This window comes from Curcuma longa, chromosome 10 (assembly GCF_044706935.1).
Source record: "Curcuma longa cultivar G26 ecotype Majalengka, Jawa Barat chromosome 10, ITB_CL_G26_1.1, whole genome shotgun sequence".
Classification (NCBI taxonomy): Eukaryota; Viridiplantae; Streptophyta; class Magnoliopsida; order Zingiberales; family Zingiberaceae; genus Curcuma; species Curcuma longa.
The window spans coordinates 8,518,769-8,535,280 of NC_133870.1; the positions used below are offsets into that span (position 1 = coordinate 8,518,769).

Consider the following 16,512-nt stretch of genomic DNA (forward strand, 5'->3'; position numbering starts at 1 on the left):
TAAAATATTTAAAATTTTAATTATTTTAATTATTTCAATTTTTTATTTAATAGATCGATTCGATTTATTCAATTTTTATTTGAAAATTCGATCAATTTGATTAATTTTTAAAAAATTAATTTAATTTTATTTTAATTAATTTAGTTTGATTTATAAGTTTAATTTAATTTTAATTGAATACTCAAACTCAAACTTAGATAATTAAGTAATTGGTAATCAAGTCGGGTCCAATTCAGATCCAATCCGTGAGCAGGTCTAAGGAGGTTTCTTTCGGAGGTTGTAACGTTCTTTCCTTTGGTACGTTGAAAGTCATGTGGAGATCATTTTGTAAGTTCCTATAATATTTAATTAATGTAGATTCCAAATATCATTTTATAAGTTCCTATAATATTTAATTAATTATCCCTCCGTTACGATGCTGTAGTAAGTAAAGCTGAGTGATCAATATTTTTTTAATAAAACTATGAGTTTTAAAGTCAGATTAATTAAATTAACTGAAATAATCAAAATTTTTAATACAAAATTAAAGTTTTAAAATAATCAAATTAAATTTTTAATTTTGATTAATTAATTTCATTTAATATAACTTTTCCTTACATCTAATGGTAAGAGATAAGATTGATTCTTATGCAATGAGAGTTTAAATCTCACATTAAATATTTTTGAACGTCGATAAAGTTCAAACCACTATTGATGTTGGATTATTATTCTGGGACACACATACACTTTTCGAATTTACCGAATGATCAGTCTATCAAACCATTCGCTAATGATGATTGTATATATATAATCGATAGATGTTTATCGTCTCACTTAGAAATGTTCTTTAGATTTTAGTAAGGTTGTGTGTGTTTGGTTTTGATGTTAAACAGTGATCCGAAGATGAGGTGAGAAGTTACATCCACCCACTTGATTTCTACACATAGCATTTGAAGATTTGAAGTTTTTATCGAAATTAATCTTTCATTTGTAATCTTATTTTTTTAATACAATATTATTTTCTTCATGAATAAAATATGAGTGTAATGTCACTGTTATTTTATGGCTGTCCTTGATAATGAGTGCTATTAAATATGAAAATCAACTTTTAATCTTTTAAATATCAAACTCCTTTAAGTTTACTTTTCCAAAAACACAAATAATAACAAAATGATTGTTATTGGAAGAATTAAAGTTTTTTATTGTGATTGTTCTTTCCTTTTAAAAAATAAGAAGGATTCAAAGTTTGTCATTTATTAATTGTTGAAAAAGTTTGAAATAAGCAAATTGTCAAGGTTTCATGGTAAGATTGAATTTTTATTACTAAAAAAATAAAAAATAAACCAAATAACACATAACTAAAATGTGTAAAAGTGACGTATGTGCAATTTAAATTAAACATAAAATTACAAAATTGATTTTAAAATAAACTTTTTAGTTGTGGTATAAATTATAAATTATTTGACACAAATTGCAACAAATCAAAATACAAAAGTATTCATTAAATATCTATTTTTAAAATTTAACAGTGGATTAAATTTTAGTTTATTATGGATCTCATGCTATGTCTATTATCAAATTTTAGTTTAAAATTCTCTAAAATTATTTAGTTTTATTTTAATTTTGTTTATGAACACCTTGTTTGGTGCACTCCATGATTCGTATCGTAACGATCCACCAACCCAACTCAATTTGATCCCAACCCTCCGTTCGCTGGTCTTTCGTATTTCAAACGACTATTTTAAAATCTCCATTGGACTCGATCCGACTCCGGGATCCCCATTCCTATAAAATCGCATCGTTCGATACTCTCCGAGAGGGAGGAGATCTCAGAGATTTCGATCGATCGATGGAAATGAGGAAGCCGTCGATGGATCTCGCCGCCGGGGTGGTCGCGCTTCTTCTGTGCTTCGGCGTCGCCGGAGTCGCGTCGGACGCCTCCAATCACCGGTACAAGAAGGGCGACCACGTCCCTCTCTACGTCAACAAAGTTGGCCCTTTCCACAACCCCAGGTGAGTCCTCGCCTTCGTCTCCTCGGATCTGACACCCTCGTCTCCTGATCCGGTGCATCCGCGCGTTCGAGTTTGATTTGGAAGGTCGCAGCAATGTTGGGTTTTCTTTTCTAGATGAGATCTGTTTGAAAATTATGACCGCTCTATTTCAGTTAAAGTTTCCTATGGATTATTCCATTCCTCCAGTGAATGAACTTGTGAAAAATAATTTACTCCTTGTGATCATTTGTTGATAGATTTTCCATATTTGTGTTTGTAAATTGGAAGTCAAAAGGGCGACTCTGAAAGTAACTATGGCAAACCATATCAGGGTTTCAATTAAATTACGCGTTATATATTCGATACTGAATGGATTTCATCTTCCACTATTTTTTTGTTTTAATTTTGGTCGATTTGATTCTTTTTGCTGCAAACTTTTATCCTTGGATTACGCCTTTCTTACTCCTTTTACATGTTTACACTTGCGCAGCGAGACGTATCGCTATTTTGATCTACCATTTTGCACCCCAGGTTCGTCTGTAGTCCATGGTCTGTGTTCACCATCAATTCGTTGCTTCTCTTTTGATTAATTTGAGGATCTATTTTGGTGTTGGTATCAGAGCATGTGACTGAGAAAAAAGAAGCACTTGGAGAAGTTCTGAATGGGGACCGTTTGGTAGATGCCCCATACAAGCTTGACTTCCTTACAGATCAGGAGTCTGAATTGCTTTGCAAGAAAAATCTCTCAAAAGCAGATGTTGCCAAGTTCAGAAGTGCAGTCTCCAAGGACTACTACTTCCAGATGTACTATGATGATCTTCCTCTTTGGGGATTCATCGGAAAAGTTGACAAGGAAGGTAAAGACGTTGAGGAGTACAAGTACTTCCTCTACCAGCGCTTCCACTTTGATGTTGTGTACAACAAAGACAGGGTGATTGAGATTACTGTCCACACCGATCCCAATATGCTGTTGGATGTGACAGATGATAAGGATATTGAAGTGGAATTTGTGTATTCTGTTAAGTGGAAGGAGACCTCCACCATATCATTTGAAAAGAGGATGGAGAAGTATTCCCAGACTTCTTCACTACCTCATCATCTGGAGATCCATTGGTTCTCCATTATAAATTCTTGTGTTACAGTTCTTCTCTTGACTGGATTCCTTGCTACGATCCTCATGCGAGTGCTTAAAAATGACTTTGTCAAGTATGAACCTTGCACATTATTGTCTTTTTATTCTACCGTTCATTTATTACTCCATAATTAGTAGTTGAATTTTAATGTTCAAGAATAAATTGCAAACAGTAATAACTAAGAGTTTATTAGCTGTCATCAATTTTACTGAAGAATTATTGATGTTTACACTTAGTTGCAGCATTTTTTGTATCTGAGATCCTCATAATGCCATCATTTATTTGTTCAACTTAATTTGCATTATACAACAACAACAACCAAGCCTTTATCTTACTAAGTGGGGTCAACTAAATAGATCCTCCTACACCATTGTTAATTTGCATTATCTTTTTTAACTTGAAGCATGCCAATTGTGTGTTACTTTTAACTGTTTCCATTTTATTAAGATTATAAATATATAAATTAACCTTAACACTACTTTAGCACATATATAATATCACATATCAAGAAGAAAAAAGTCTGGGAGTGGAGATGGAAGTTTGTTCTAAATCATTAAAGTATACATTATTGTTTTGGTTTAGCCCTTCTTGACTGCATGAAGGCACTTGCCTAAACAAAGAACTGTTTTACTTGTCAGACTTGGGGCTTTGCTTCTGTATATGTGGTCCTGGGTCTCCTGGCCTATGGCCTTACCCTTTCCTCAAAAGAATCCTAGTGCTACATTTACCTCTTTACTTTTATTCTAGGTATGCACATGATGAAGAGTCTGCTGATGATGAAGAAGAGACTGGTTGGAAATATATCCATGGTGATGTCTTTAGGTTCCCAAAGTACAAGTCTCTGCTGGCTGCTTCTCTTGGTTCTGGCACACAGTTGTTTACTCTGTGAGTATCTAGTAAAAGCTTATATTTAAATCAATTTGTGAAGAGAAAAAACATCTGTTTCTCTCAATCTATAGAACTTATTTTTAATCTCAGCTAACCTTAACCCTCTTTTTGCATGCATGGCAGCACAATTTTCATTTTTATTCTTGCACTTGTTGGGGTTTTCTACCCATATAATCGCGGGGCTCTTTTTACTGCACTTGTGATCATTTATGCACTTACCTCCGGCATTGCTGGATATGCTGCTACCTCTTTTTATTGTCAGCTAGAAGGGACAAACTGGGTATGCATTTTTATCTTCGGCATCCACTGATTCTTATATTTTAACTCTTCATAAAAACTTAACATTTAATAAAACCTTTTCTAAAAGAATGTAACCTCTTTCTTATTGATTGGCAGGTGAGGAATTTGCTATTGACAGGATGCCTTTTCTGTGGGCCTCTATTTCTCACATTTTGCTTTCTTAATACTGTTGCGATCATATACAGTGCCACTGCAGCATTACCATTTGGAACTATTGTTGTTATCGTCCTCATTTGGACACTGGTGACCTCTCCGCTACTTGTCTTGGGTGGAATTGCTGGTAAAAACAGCAAAACAGAGTTTCAAGCACCTGTTCGCACAACAAAATATCCTAGAGAGATTCCAGAGTTGCCATGGTATCGGCATACTGCTCCACAAATGATAATGGCTGGCTTTCTTCCTTTCAGTGCAATCTATATCGAGCTTTACTACATATTTGCAAGTGTATGGGGGCACAGAATATATACTATATATAGCATTCTTTTCATCGTCTTCATCATCCTCATTATCGTCACCGCATTTATTACCGTTGCACTGACCTACTTCCAACTGGCTGCAGAAGATCACGAATGGTGGTGGAGGTAATGCAGATGTTTTATTCATTTAACACTTATGCATATGATATCGTTCAAATTCTTTTTTTCTAGTTGCTCATGCATGCACAGGCATGTAAATGTTAAGTTTATCGACTGTTTAGACCTTCCTAGCATTAACATTAACTCACTTCCTTGGCTACTACATGCATATCAGAAGGCATGTTTTTGTGGTTACTTGTAATTCCGCTGATAATTCGTTTACCGTTTTCCACAAGTTGGGTTTACATTGTAAAATAGTGTCTTCGAGGCTTAGATTTTGCTTCGAATGTTCTTGTTCTGTTGCAAGACTTCTGAGAGTCCAGAAACTGTATTTTTACCATTCAGTAAACTAGTTTCATCTTTTGGTTTTCTAGCATACATGTTCACATTTCAATTTGTTTCCGGTGAGGCGCACAAAATTGGCCACCAATGTACCATTCTTCTTCCAGTAGCTTTGATCTGAATCTGCTTTGTCTGATCCAGGTCTTTCCTATGCGGAGGATCGACCGGCCTCTTCGTCTACGGATACTGTTGGTACTACTACTATGCCCGGTCCGACATGTCAGGCTTCATGCAGACCTCCTTCTTCTTCGGTTACATGGCTTGCATCTGCTACGGCTTCTTCTTGATGCTCGGCACGGTTGGCTTCCGCGCTGCTCTGCTCTTCGTCCGCCACATATACCGCTCCATCAAGTGCGAGTAGATTACAGATCACTGAGTTGTATCAGCCTCGACGGTTTCCTTTCAAGGAAAGAAAGATTCATGCCATCTATTGACTGCTTGCTTCACTCATTCTACATGGGAATTGTAGTGGTAGACCATCTTCCACATGTATTTTTGTTGATGTTTGTAAGGCCCCTCCCTATATTACGTGCATTCTTCAGATTCTTAAAACAGATTTTACAATCGCACTAAGAACTCTTTTTTGTTTTTGTTTTTGTTTTTGCAATACATGTTGTACTTCATAGCATAATAGCTAATAAACAATATCATGTTCATGTAAGTGCCCCCAAGAAAATGTTATTTTGTTTACTTGTCACACAAAAAATATCAGCAATCAATCAGTATTAAACTCAAGTTGAACTTACTTTTCGTAGGAGAGGGGAGGAATAGAAAAAGGAATGTTTTAAACTATTTAAATATTTGTTTTGAATAATAAAAAATTAAACTCTGTTGATGCTCGAGCTAAATAAATACAATGTATGAGACATAATCAAAGTTCAAGCTTTTAAGCATAGTAAAAACTACATTATTGAGAAACAATGACTGCATTAGATTATGTCTAACAGAATTATCAAATCGCCAAATGAGCATTTTTTTAAAAAAAAATCAATATCCCTTAAAAAAAAATCAAAAGGGTGCTTTATTTTTTCAAGAAGCTACGAGTAGTTAAGTAATTGATATAATATTAAAATTTAATTATTTTATTTTAATTAAAATTATTATATATAAAATATTAGTCAAAATTATTTAAACTTCATTAAAATTATTTTATATCGGTCAAAATTACTTTAAACTTTATTAAAATCACTTTAGTAGCAATTACACAATTATATAGATAAATTTTAAATTCTAAACTCTAAAATTTAAATCATAAACATTATTATATCAAAATACTTTTTTTATCAACTTAATCAAAATTATTTAAACTTCATCAAAATTATTTTAAATTGATTAATAATACTTTAAAATAATTGTAGAAACTACTAAGTAGCTGCTACAATATTATAATGATATTGTATTAACTATTACATATTATAGTAGTTATCGAGTAATTGTTATATATTGAAGTAGTTATTCGTAACTGCTATAATAACACTAAAAATAAGTATATTTAAAAAAACTATACATCCTTTCAATTTTTTTTAAAAAGATAAATTGAAGGCTGTTTTAATTTGGAGTATGATTGAATTAGTTATTACAAACAGATTTACTGAAGTAAATAAGGGTCAAATTTCGATGAAACTCGACCAATGCCCGCTCCTGTAGTGACTAACTATAGTTTTTTGATTTAACTTCTTTTTCTTCTGGTAATGGAATAGATCATATGTGGTCGTTGGCAATGGCGGATCCAGGGGGGGCGAGGGGGGCTCAAGCCCCCCTGACATACCCAAATACAAGGCGAGGCTGAGGGTCGTAGTTCAGAGGGAGGGAGGAAGACGTCCTCCCAGCATCGCTGAGGCTCGTAGTCGGACTTCGGAGGGAGGACTTCTCAGGCGGACGGTCGGCGGACGATTTCTGAGGGCGGACGGTCGGCGCTAGAAGGGGTTTCTGTAGCTTCTGAGGTTTTCTCGGGACTTCTCAGGCGGACGGTCGGCGCTAGAAGGGCCTCCAGCCAAGCAAGGTGGCTACGGCGGCAAGCGGTGTGTGGCGACAGAGGAAGAAGAAGAAGAGAAGGGGAAGCGGCGTGGTGAACAGAGAGGAGAGGTGGGGTTTGGTTCGTGAGGGGAGGAGAGGAGGAAGGGTACGGCGGCGTGGCTCCTCCCGCGGCGGTCGGTGCCGGGCAGAGGGGGAAAATCGCCGGGTCGGCGACGAAGGAAGGAGGGAGAGGGGTGGCTCGAAGGGGATCGCGTGAGGAGCCAATTGAACAGGAAATACTAGTGTGCTATAGTAATAAACAGTAATAAGACGGTTTAGTGCTAATCGGCGCCAATAAATTAGGTTTACTGGACTAAACTAATTTAAAAGTTAGGATTTATTATAACGATTGAATTAGTTACTATAGCAAATCGAGTTAAATCTTGATTCGCTTGGTTTACTAACCAAACGACCTTCGATTTGACTCAAACCAATTTTGTTGGATTCGTCTTCGCAAGACGAATTTTTTTATCCATTTTATTTTATCAACATCTCTTCCAGTAAGAACCAAACCAACTTGGTTCAATCTTGGTTCGTTTGGTTCACTAACCAAACGATCTCCAATTTGGCCTAAACTAGTTTCGTTTGATTCGTCTTCGCGAGACGAATCTTTCCATCCCATTTATTTATCATAATCTTAACCTAATTCTAGGTCCAACCTAGTTAACCTAAATGATTTTTCTAATTTAGATTTCAACCCTCCTAAACACTTAACCTAATAAATCGACAATAAAATACTACTTCTGAAAACTACAACTACGCGATAAATTCAACGATAAATTCAACAGACACCGCAAAAATGGACACACATGCAACGATAAATCCAACCTAAATTCACGAATGCAACGAAAAGTCAAAAGAAATGAACCTAGGCTCGGACTCGTGGGTTATGGGTCCACCACGTTTCCGCTACGCCACTCTGATACCACTAAATTGGGATCAGATAGGCTACAATGCAACGAAAATCCGACAACTCTACATGGACCGTAATACTAAGCTCTGATACCATTTAATTGGTATCAGATAAATTTGAAAATACTTCAACCACAATAAAAGAACTAAAAGGACTTCGAGTTCAATGATAGGTAACTTCATCTGTACTCACTGATCACGATCAATTTAGAGAGAAGCCTGAAGTGTTATACTACTAAAGATTGAATTGCTGACCACTGTATATTTGATTTTTAGGTTTCAAGAGCTTGGTTTTGAGAAGGGGTGGGGTGACACAGCTAAACGTGTACTCAAAAGTTGTTTGTACGTAATTTGGTAGTAGTTTGAGTGTAAAAAAATAATTATTTATTGGTATGTACATAATTTTATATTTTTATTATTATCGTTATTAATTATATTTTTATTTTATATATATATTTATTATATATTAAAAAAATTGAGCCCTGGTTGAAAAACTATTCTGGATCCGTCATTGGCCGTTGGGGTGACGGATTCTATGTTTTTTTTATTGAAGTAGTAAAATACTCGACTTACTAATTAAGAGAATTAAAGTTTAAATATTAATAAGGATAAATATTTTAGAGGTAAAATTTATCGGGAACTAGAATGGTAGTCTATCTATGAGCTAGGGCGGTAAACTATCTATTATATATAAAAAATTACTTCTTGAAAGAGAAACGGATAGATATGCTTTATTATTATTATTTTTTAAAAAATATCTTGTACCGTTGAATCAAATAATATTTTTTAAAAAAGAGAAAATAATAGAAATATTTTTAATGCCAAATAATAGTTAGCTAGAAAAAATGAAAAGACCATCTAATATTTTCATTATCATTAGAGCACCTCATTTTGAAAGAAAAAATATATTAAAAATGACTCTCTCTATATCGAAAATTATCTCAACATTTTTATAATAGATTTGACTAAAATTATTTAAATATTGGTTAAAATATCTCTAATTTAATTAGAACTGTCCAATTTGATCAAACCTAGTCAAATATTATTGAAACATGTTTTTATCAAATTACCATTCCAACAATAGGAAATAATTTTGATTAAAATTATTTAGAACAATTTTAACCCAAACTATTTTAATTGAATTGTTTTGATCAAAATTATTATAATAATATTAAACAAAACATATATTTGAAATATAGAATGCTCTTCTATATATATATAATATCTTAAATGAGATGTTTTTGAGGATGTTTTTGAGATGTATCAGATTAGAATATAAGATCATTTTTGTAATTAATGTTTCTCTTTTCACAAATGTTCTATAAACAGAGAGGTTGACCACCATTGTTCTATTTAGTATATATATATCCTCTGTTTGACTTTTTTGTAAGGTCAAAAATTTACAAAACTTTGACTGGATATCGTTGCCTTTGACTATATATTAGAAAATGTTCCCTCTCCTTCTTCTTTCATCCTAATAAACATAATAATTCCTTTGCAAGGGAATTGTTAACCAAACATTCAATCCTTTTCTTTTATTTTCTTTTCATCCATTGCTCCTCCCTCTCTTCTTCGGGAGTCATGGCCGCCCTCGCGCATAGATTCGTGGCTCTCCTCCTCCTCCTCCTCCCTTGCTCCGGCGAACTTCCACGGTTCGAGCATCCAATCAAGCCGGACGGCTCACTCAGCCTTTTGGTCGTCGGAGATTGGGGGAGAAGAGGGGAGTTCAATCAATCTCTAGTCGCAATTCAGGTATCGTTCTCAATCCTTCAAGACTTTATTTGCTTGCTTAATTCTCATTTTTCAGATGTGTATATATAAATTAATGTAGATGGGAAGAATCGGAGAGGAGCTGGATATTGATTTCGTCATCTCCACCGGCGATAATTTCTACACCAACGGCCTCACCGGCGTCGACGACAAGAACTTCGAGGAGTCATTCTCCGACATCTACACGGCGAAGAGTCTGCAAAAGCAATGGTACAGTGTTCTGGGCAACCATGACTACAGGGGCGATGCTTTGGCACAGCTGAGTCCGGTTCTCCGATCGATCGACAGTCGATGGCTTTGCCTGAGATCCTTCATCCTCAATGCAGAGATTGTGGAGTTCTTCCTGATAGACACATCTCCGTTTGTGAAATCTTACTGGACTGATCCCGCGGGTGTTCACTACGATTGGAGGGGAGTCGCGCCGCGAGAGCTGTACACCGCGAGCCTCTTGAAGGTATGCTCGAACATCGATGTTCTTGAGTGATAGATACTTAACCAACTCTGATTGTTGCAATCAGGATTTGGATACAGCACTGAGAGAATCCACAGCAGCATGGAAGATTGTCGTTGGTCACCATACTTTGAGGAGTGTCAGCGAGCACAGGGACACAGTGGATCTTCTGAATCCACTGCTTCCAATCCTCATGGTAATCCAATCCAACTCTTTGCTGATTCTATTACCTCTCAGTTCTGATCTTGATCCTGCTAAACTGTCAGGCAAATGGTGTTGATTTATATGTCAATGGGCATGATCATTGCCTGGAGCACATCAGCAGCAATGACAGGTTTAAGTCTGCAACTCCATTAATAGTAATGCAAGCACAGATAATTGATTTGGTCTGGTTAGTGGTGATTGATATCCCTTGTTGATTGGCAGTCCAATTCAGTATTTGACGAGTGGAGGAGGGTCAAAGGCATGGAGAGGAGTCTTCTTTCCGACCTCTGACAAGCTTCAGTTCTTCCATGATGGACAAGGGTTCATGTCGCTGGAGATCAGGAGAACGGCCATTGATATAAAGTTTTATGGCGTGCATGGTCAAGTTCTTCACAAATGGAGCGTGAGCAAGGAGCTGCACCCTGCGGCATGAACTTTAATGGAGAAAGACTGAGAAACTTGTATGTATGGTAGTGGAAAATTAGCAAATTTTATCATTGATCTTTAATTTGTCCTGGTATGAATTAGCTTAAGCTTCATGTGTTTGAAGTGAAGAAGAAATACATTCTATCTATTTTTGAACTAAAAGGTTTTTTCAGGTTGTTCGATTTCATGTTTTGGTATAAAAACTTCACAAAATCCTGATGAGATTCCAAGTGTTATTACCCTCACCATGAAGCCCAAAAATGAAACAAGCTTTTATATATTTGTAGTTAGTTCTTGTTCACCCACAACCCACCTCCTTCCGTCTAGAATTGCCATCGTTGCGCCGTCGCACCGCCGGCGGCTGTAGCCACCAACGCACAGAGGTTATTGACCGCCCCACTTCCGCCTATTACAACACTGCTGTCATTTACCTGCTGATCATGTTCGTAAACAACAGAATATTTGTGGAGATTTCCAGCTAAATTGGAGAAAGTGCATTGTGCATTTGTAAGAACTGGCGAGCTTATTAAGTTAAATGGCTCAATCACCAGTAATCTCTGCAGGAACACATCCCTCCCTTGAAGTGATGAAACCTACTCGAGTCCCTTACTATGATCATTCTTCGACTAATCTGAGAGATAAACTTGATAGCAGTATGGCAATCTCCACAAATTCGCAGATTCTTAAAAACTTTGATAGGTGTATCCTGTGGAGTAGCAATGATCCCAAACACAACTGCAAGCCTTTCACTATGGTAGGCTAAGCTCTCTTCCTTCTGTTCATCTTCCACATCATGCAGAACATAATCTGTGTCCGGGACATATCCTTCCTCCTTCATTTTCTTATTGAACTTCTCCAATTGCAAATAGATATCCTCTGTCCTAGGGTGTGACTTATCTCCCACCAAGAACACATGAAATTTTCTCTTAACCTCAATCCAACTTGATGCAGGCTTCTTGATCACTCCTAACTGGTCCATTGTCTTTCTGACTTTCTCCACTTCATCCCACAGGCCAGCAGCTGCATAGATGTTAGCTAAAGTTACATAACTCGCTGCATTCTCAGGTTCTAAGTCAAACAAAGCTTCAGCAGCTCTTTTTCCCAATCTAAGATTCTTATGAAGCCTACAACCACCGAGCAACGAGGCCCAGAGGAATTTATCAGGCTTCATTGGCATCTTCTCTATAATCTCCTCAGCTTCCTCAAATTGACCAGCCCGGCTGAGAAGATCAACAACACAAGCATAATGATCTGAAGTGTGCTCCAGTGAGTGCTCATCTTTTATGGAATGAAATATTCTTAGACCTTTATCGAGGAATCCTGCATGAGCACAAGCTGAAAGTACTCCAATGAATACTACTTGGTCTGGTTTGGTACCTGATTGTAACAATGAATCAAAGAATCCAATTGCCTCCTCTGAATGGCCATTTTGAGCACATCCACAAATTATCGAAGTCCATGAGACCAAATCTGGCCGAGACATCCCTTTGAAGACGACACCGGCCTTTTCGATATTTCCACATTTTGAGTACATGTGCACAAGAGCACTCACCGAGAATGACAATGGATCATATCCAATCCTTGTCATGTACCCATGGACCTGCCTTCCTAAGCCTTCCATGGCTAAATGCGAACAAGCATCCAAAACTCCTGCAAAAGTGAACTCATTTGGCTGGACGCCTGATCTTAACATCTGCGAAAACAGAGCAAACCCCTCCATCCTCTGTCCGCTATCGAAGTACCTCCCAATCATAGCTGTCCAAGAAACAACATCCTTATCAGTAATTCGATCGAACACATGTCGTGCATCATTAATACATCCACATTTGGCGTACATATCCGAAAGTGCACTCCAGACGACAGCGTCCGAGTCGAAGCCCATTCGAACTATGTGGCAATGTATCTCCTTTCCATGCCGGAGGCAAGGGACAGCAGTGGCAGCAGCAATGGCGCTGGAAGCTGTGAATCTGTTACTAAAGATCGCGCCTTTTCCGTTACTTGCCCTCTGCATACGGCGGTAGAAGTCGAGTGCCTCCCCCGGGAGGCCACGCCTAGAGTGAGCGGAAATAATGGTGCTCCAAGAAAAGTGATCCCTCTCTGGCATTCGATCAAAAAGCCTCTTTGCCTCATCGAGGTCCCCGGCGAAGGAATACCCGGCGATAAGAGTGTTCCAGGAGCAGACGTCCCTATGGGGCAATGAGTCGAACAGGAGGCGCGCATCGGGCAGGGCGCCAGACTTGGCGAGCAGGTCGAGAAGGCTGTTGGCGAGGACGACGGGGAGGGAGACGCCGGAGGAAATAGCGGCGGAGGCGATGCGTCGGGCGGAGGAGGCGAGGTCGAGGGGACGGGGGGCGTTGGAGGGTAGGCGGCGCTGGCAGGAGAGGAGATCGATGGCTTCGGAGAAGCGGCCTCGGTCGCAGAGGAGAGTGATCCGATCCTGCGCGGGAGAGAGGGAGAAAGAGGGCGGAGGTCGGGAGCGAGAAGGCAAAGCGACGGCGGCGGCTGCGGCGGCGGAGACGGAGAAGATGCGGAGAGGAGGGGGCTTCATGCAGGGCGGTGGACGGTGGACTGTGAAAACTGGAAGGAATAAAAGATGATCTGGACCGTTAATATTGTGCGGCCCCTATTTATGGATTTTTTTAATTATTATTTTGAACAACCTCACCTTGCAAATAATGAAGCATTTAAAAAAATTTTTAAAAAAAACATATTTAAAAATAATTTTAACTATTTTTTATCGTTTTAATTTTTAATATTTTTTTTTAAAAAATAGATAAACCAATAGAACTCTTAAATTATGAGAATACAACCAAACTCGTCTCCTTTCTATGGACTATGTTTTGTCACATTACGTTGCACTAGTTTATCTATATATAAACATGCACAGCAAATATCATCCAAATAAATGCAAAATTAACGTCACAAAACCAAGATAATCTAAAAAAATAAGGAAAAATTTGCCCAATTTATCGAATCGAAACATATTTGTTCTTCATAATTCGACCAAATTAATTTTGTCCTATTTTTGGGTTCCACCGTTAATTGGGGAGAGCTTTCGTCACCCACCGTATGGGAATTCTATGGGCTCACTCCTTTGGCGTCCCTGGGGACCACAAAATCCGACGGCCCCCGCTTCCACTTGGCAGCCCACCGAATCGCAAAGCAGCAGCGCCGGGGACAAACAAGATCTTATTCTGCAGCGTACCAAATCCGTACGCCCTCGATGGCTCCAATCACCATGCTGGTAAACTGTGGGTACCAATCTGCAAAGTTTCAGAGATTCTTCAAGCGGAAAGTGTGTTCACCGGCAGATGCCGGTGGCTAGTCGTCGGAGGCGATAACGCAGGACACGTCAGCTCGGTCTGCCGGTGAACTAAACTTGGCAGCACCTATCAGCTACTGGCTAACCAGACAGCGACGCATGTCCCAGGGATTCGCGGTTCAGATGCTCTATAAATATATGCAATAAAGCCCCCTGAAAATCCAATAACCAGTTCTGACGCCACTAGTGTTATCTGCCGGGAGCGAGGCACCGTGTCTTCCCTCTCTTCTCTTCTTCTTCGTCGTCGTCGATTGTTCGCCCCAATTGTGGATCTGGTTCTCCGCGTAGTTCCTGTCCGGTGAGATTACCGAGCTGAGGAGAAACTTCGCTGCTTGTACTTCTCCTTCTTTTACCTTTTTCCCGTGATTAGGTTTGCAGTTGTTGCTTGATACAGTGTGGACAGATTAGAAGTAGGGTTTGTGGGGATGGAGGAGAGGTTGAGAGTTTGAGAGAGAGAGAGAGAGGAAGCGAGATGAGCTATATGACCGCCACAGAGGCGGAGGAGGAGGAGGAGAAGGCGTCGGCGACGGCATCGGGAGAGATCCACTTGCCGGCGGAGGTGGACTGGGAGATGCTCGACAAGTGGCGGTTCTTCGTCCTTGGCGCTGGACTGTTCTCCGGTGTGTCTGCGGCTCTGTACCCCGCGGTGGTGGTTAAGACGCGGATCCAGGTTGCGCAGCCGCCGCCGCCGTGCCTCCGCGCGATGGCCTCCATTCTCCGCCACGAGGGGGCCCGTGGGTTCTACCGTGGCTTTGCCACCTCCCTCGCGGGTACCGTGCCCGCGCGGGCGCTTTACATGGGCGCGCTTGAGGCCACAAAGAGCGCTGTTGGCACCGCCACCCTCCGCTTCGGGGTCCCGGAGCCTGCTGCTACAGCTGCCGCTTCCGCCGCTGCCGGACTCAGCGCGGCCATCGCAGCCCAGTTCGTATGGACGCCGATCGATGTGATCAGCCAACGCCTCATGGTGCAGAGCTCCGCTGCCGCTGCCAAGTACCGCGGCGGCGTAGACGCCTTCAGGAAGATCCTTTACTCCGATGGCCTCCGAGGACTCTACCGAGGGTTCGGGATGTCGATCCTCACCTACGCGCCATCGAATGCCGTTTGGTGGGCCTCGTACTACCTTTCTCAAAAGCTAATCTGGAGCGGCGTCGGCTACCGCATGACCGAAGGCGGCTGTGAGCTGAGGCCGGGATACGGCACGGTGATGGCGGTCCAAGGACTGAGCGCGGCGGTGGCAGGCGGAGCGTCGGCGGTGGTGACGATGCCGCTCGACACCATCAAGACAAGGATGCAGGTGTTGGATGGCGAAGGTGAGAGAATGACGATCGGGCGAACTGTGAGGAGCCTTCTCAGAGAAGGAGGTTGGGGAGCTTGCTACCGAGGCCTGGGTCCGAGGTGGGTTTCCATGTCATTATCTGCCACCACCATGATCACCACCTATGAGTTCTTGAAGAGGCTTTCAGCCAAAGATCCCCGTTAAGGTACTTGGAACTGAAATCACCTTTCCTGTCACCTTCCTTCTTCTTAGTTTCTTTTCCATGTATATACTTAGTAGCATAAGATTTCACAGTTGTTTTAGGTAGGAGGGGCAAGGGAGTTCTTCTTGAATCATGTTGTTACTAATGAAATACTTTGATCTAATCTAATCCAACTATGGATAGAGTTTTGCATCCAATTTAACAAGTGGATTCAGATTGAAGTGAAATGGATAGAACTGATAGATTGAAGTTTCTAAGACAACTTCTCTAGTGCTTGTGCTTCTTAATGGCTGAAAGAATCATAGTGATTTGGATATCTTATATCATTGTGGGACCTTATGTGTTCGCATCAAACTATTGCCCACTCATTCTGGATTAGGTTTATATGGGAACCTTGTCTTGAAGTTATGTTGTTGTTCCTTATCATATGGATAACTTATAATACTTCTCATCAGGCAACTGGTGATTTTTTAATCCGAATCTTTAGCTATTTTAGAGAGTGGGCGTTCATCTTGTTCTTATTGAATTCTGAACATCATAAGTGGTTCCAGATGAAATCAGATAGATGATTTTGGTGGATGTTTGGCTATCACTTATCTGTTTATCTTTTGCTTCTGCATTCCATCCATGCTCTTTGATCTGAAGGAGGAGTAGCTATTCCTTGTCAAATCTAATTGGGAAAAAAAAAATTATTCTGTGAGCTTTTCCTAATTTATTAAAGCAT

The 16,512-nt window shown here is 39.6% G+C and overlaps 4 protein-coding genes across 4 annotated transcripts; 3 read left to right on the forward strand and 1 right to left on the reverse strand.

Moving 5' to 3' along the window:
* Positions 1 to 1,809: 1,809 nt before the first annotated feature.
* Positions 1,810 to 5,896, forward strand: LOC141836200 (transmembrane 9 superfamily member 3-like). Its single transcript, XM_074723635.1, has 7 exons — positions 1,810 to 1,992; positions 2,462 to 2,502; positions 2,592 to 3,177; positions 3,852 to 3,989; positions 4,116 to 4,272; positions 4,389 to 4,873; positions 5,351 to 5,896. The coding sequence occupies exons 1-7, from the start codon at positions 1,829 to 1,831 to the stop codon at positions 5,568 to 5,570; spliced, it is 1,791 nt and encodes a 596-aa protein (XP_074579736.1). The 5' UTR covers positions 1,810 to 1,828; the 3' UTR covers positions 5,571 to 5,896.
* Positions 5,897 to 9,718: 3,822 nt separating this feature from the next.
* Positions 9,719 to 10,995, forward strand: LOC141836360 (purple acid phosphatase 17-like). The gene is made up of 5 exons (XM_074723829.1): positions 9,719 to 9,889; positions 9,969 to 10,361; positions 10,426 to 10,554; positions 10,625 to 10,692; positions 10,785 to 10,995. The coding sequence occupies exons 1-5, from the start codon at positions 9,719 to 9,721 to the stop codon at positions 10,993 to 10,995; spliced, it is 972 nt and encodes a 323-aa protein (XP_074579930.1).
* Positions 10,996 to 11,293: 298 nt separating this feature from the next.
* Positions 11,294 to 13,536, reverse strand: LOC141836557 (pentatricopeptide repeat-containing protein At4g37170). Its single transcript, XM_074724067.1, has one exon. The coding sequence runs from the start codon at positions 13,534 to 13,536 to the stop codon at positions 11,533 to 11,535; it is 2,004 nt and encodes a 667-aa protein (XP_074580168.1). The 3' UTR covers positions 11,294 to 11,532.
* Positions 13,537 to 14,281: 745 nt separating this feature from the next.
* Positions 14,282 to 15,993, forward strand: LOC141836124 (uncharacterized). Its single transcript, XM_074723536.1, has one exon. It carries the CDS (start codon positions 14,783 to 14,785, stop codon positions 15,788 to 15,790), a length of 1,008 nt encoding a protein of 335 aa, XP_074579637.1. The 5' UTR covers positions 14,282 to 14,782; the 3' UTR covers positions 15,791 to 15,993.
* Positions 15,994 to 16,512: the final 519 nt, after the last annotated feature.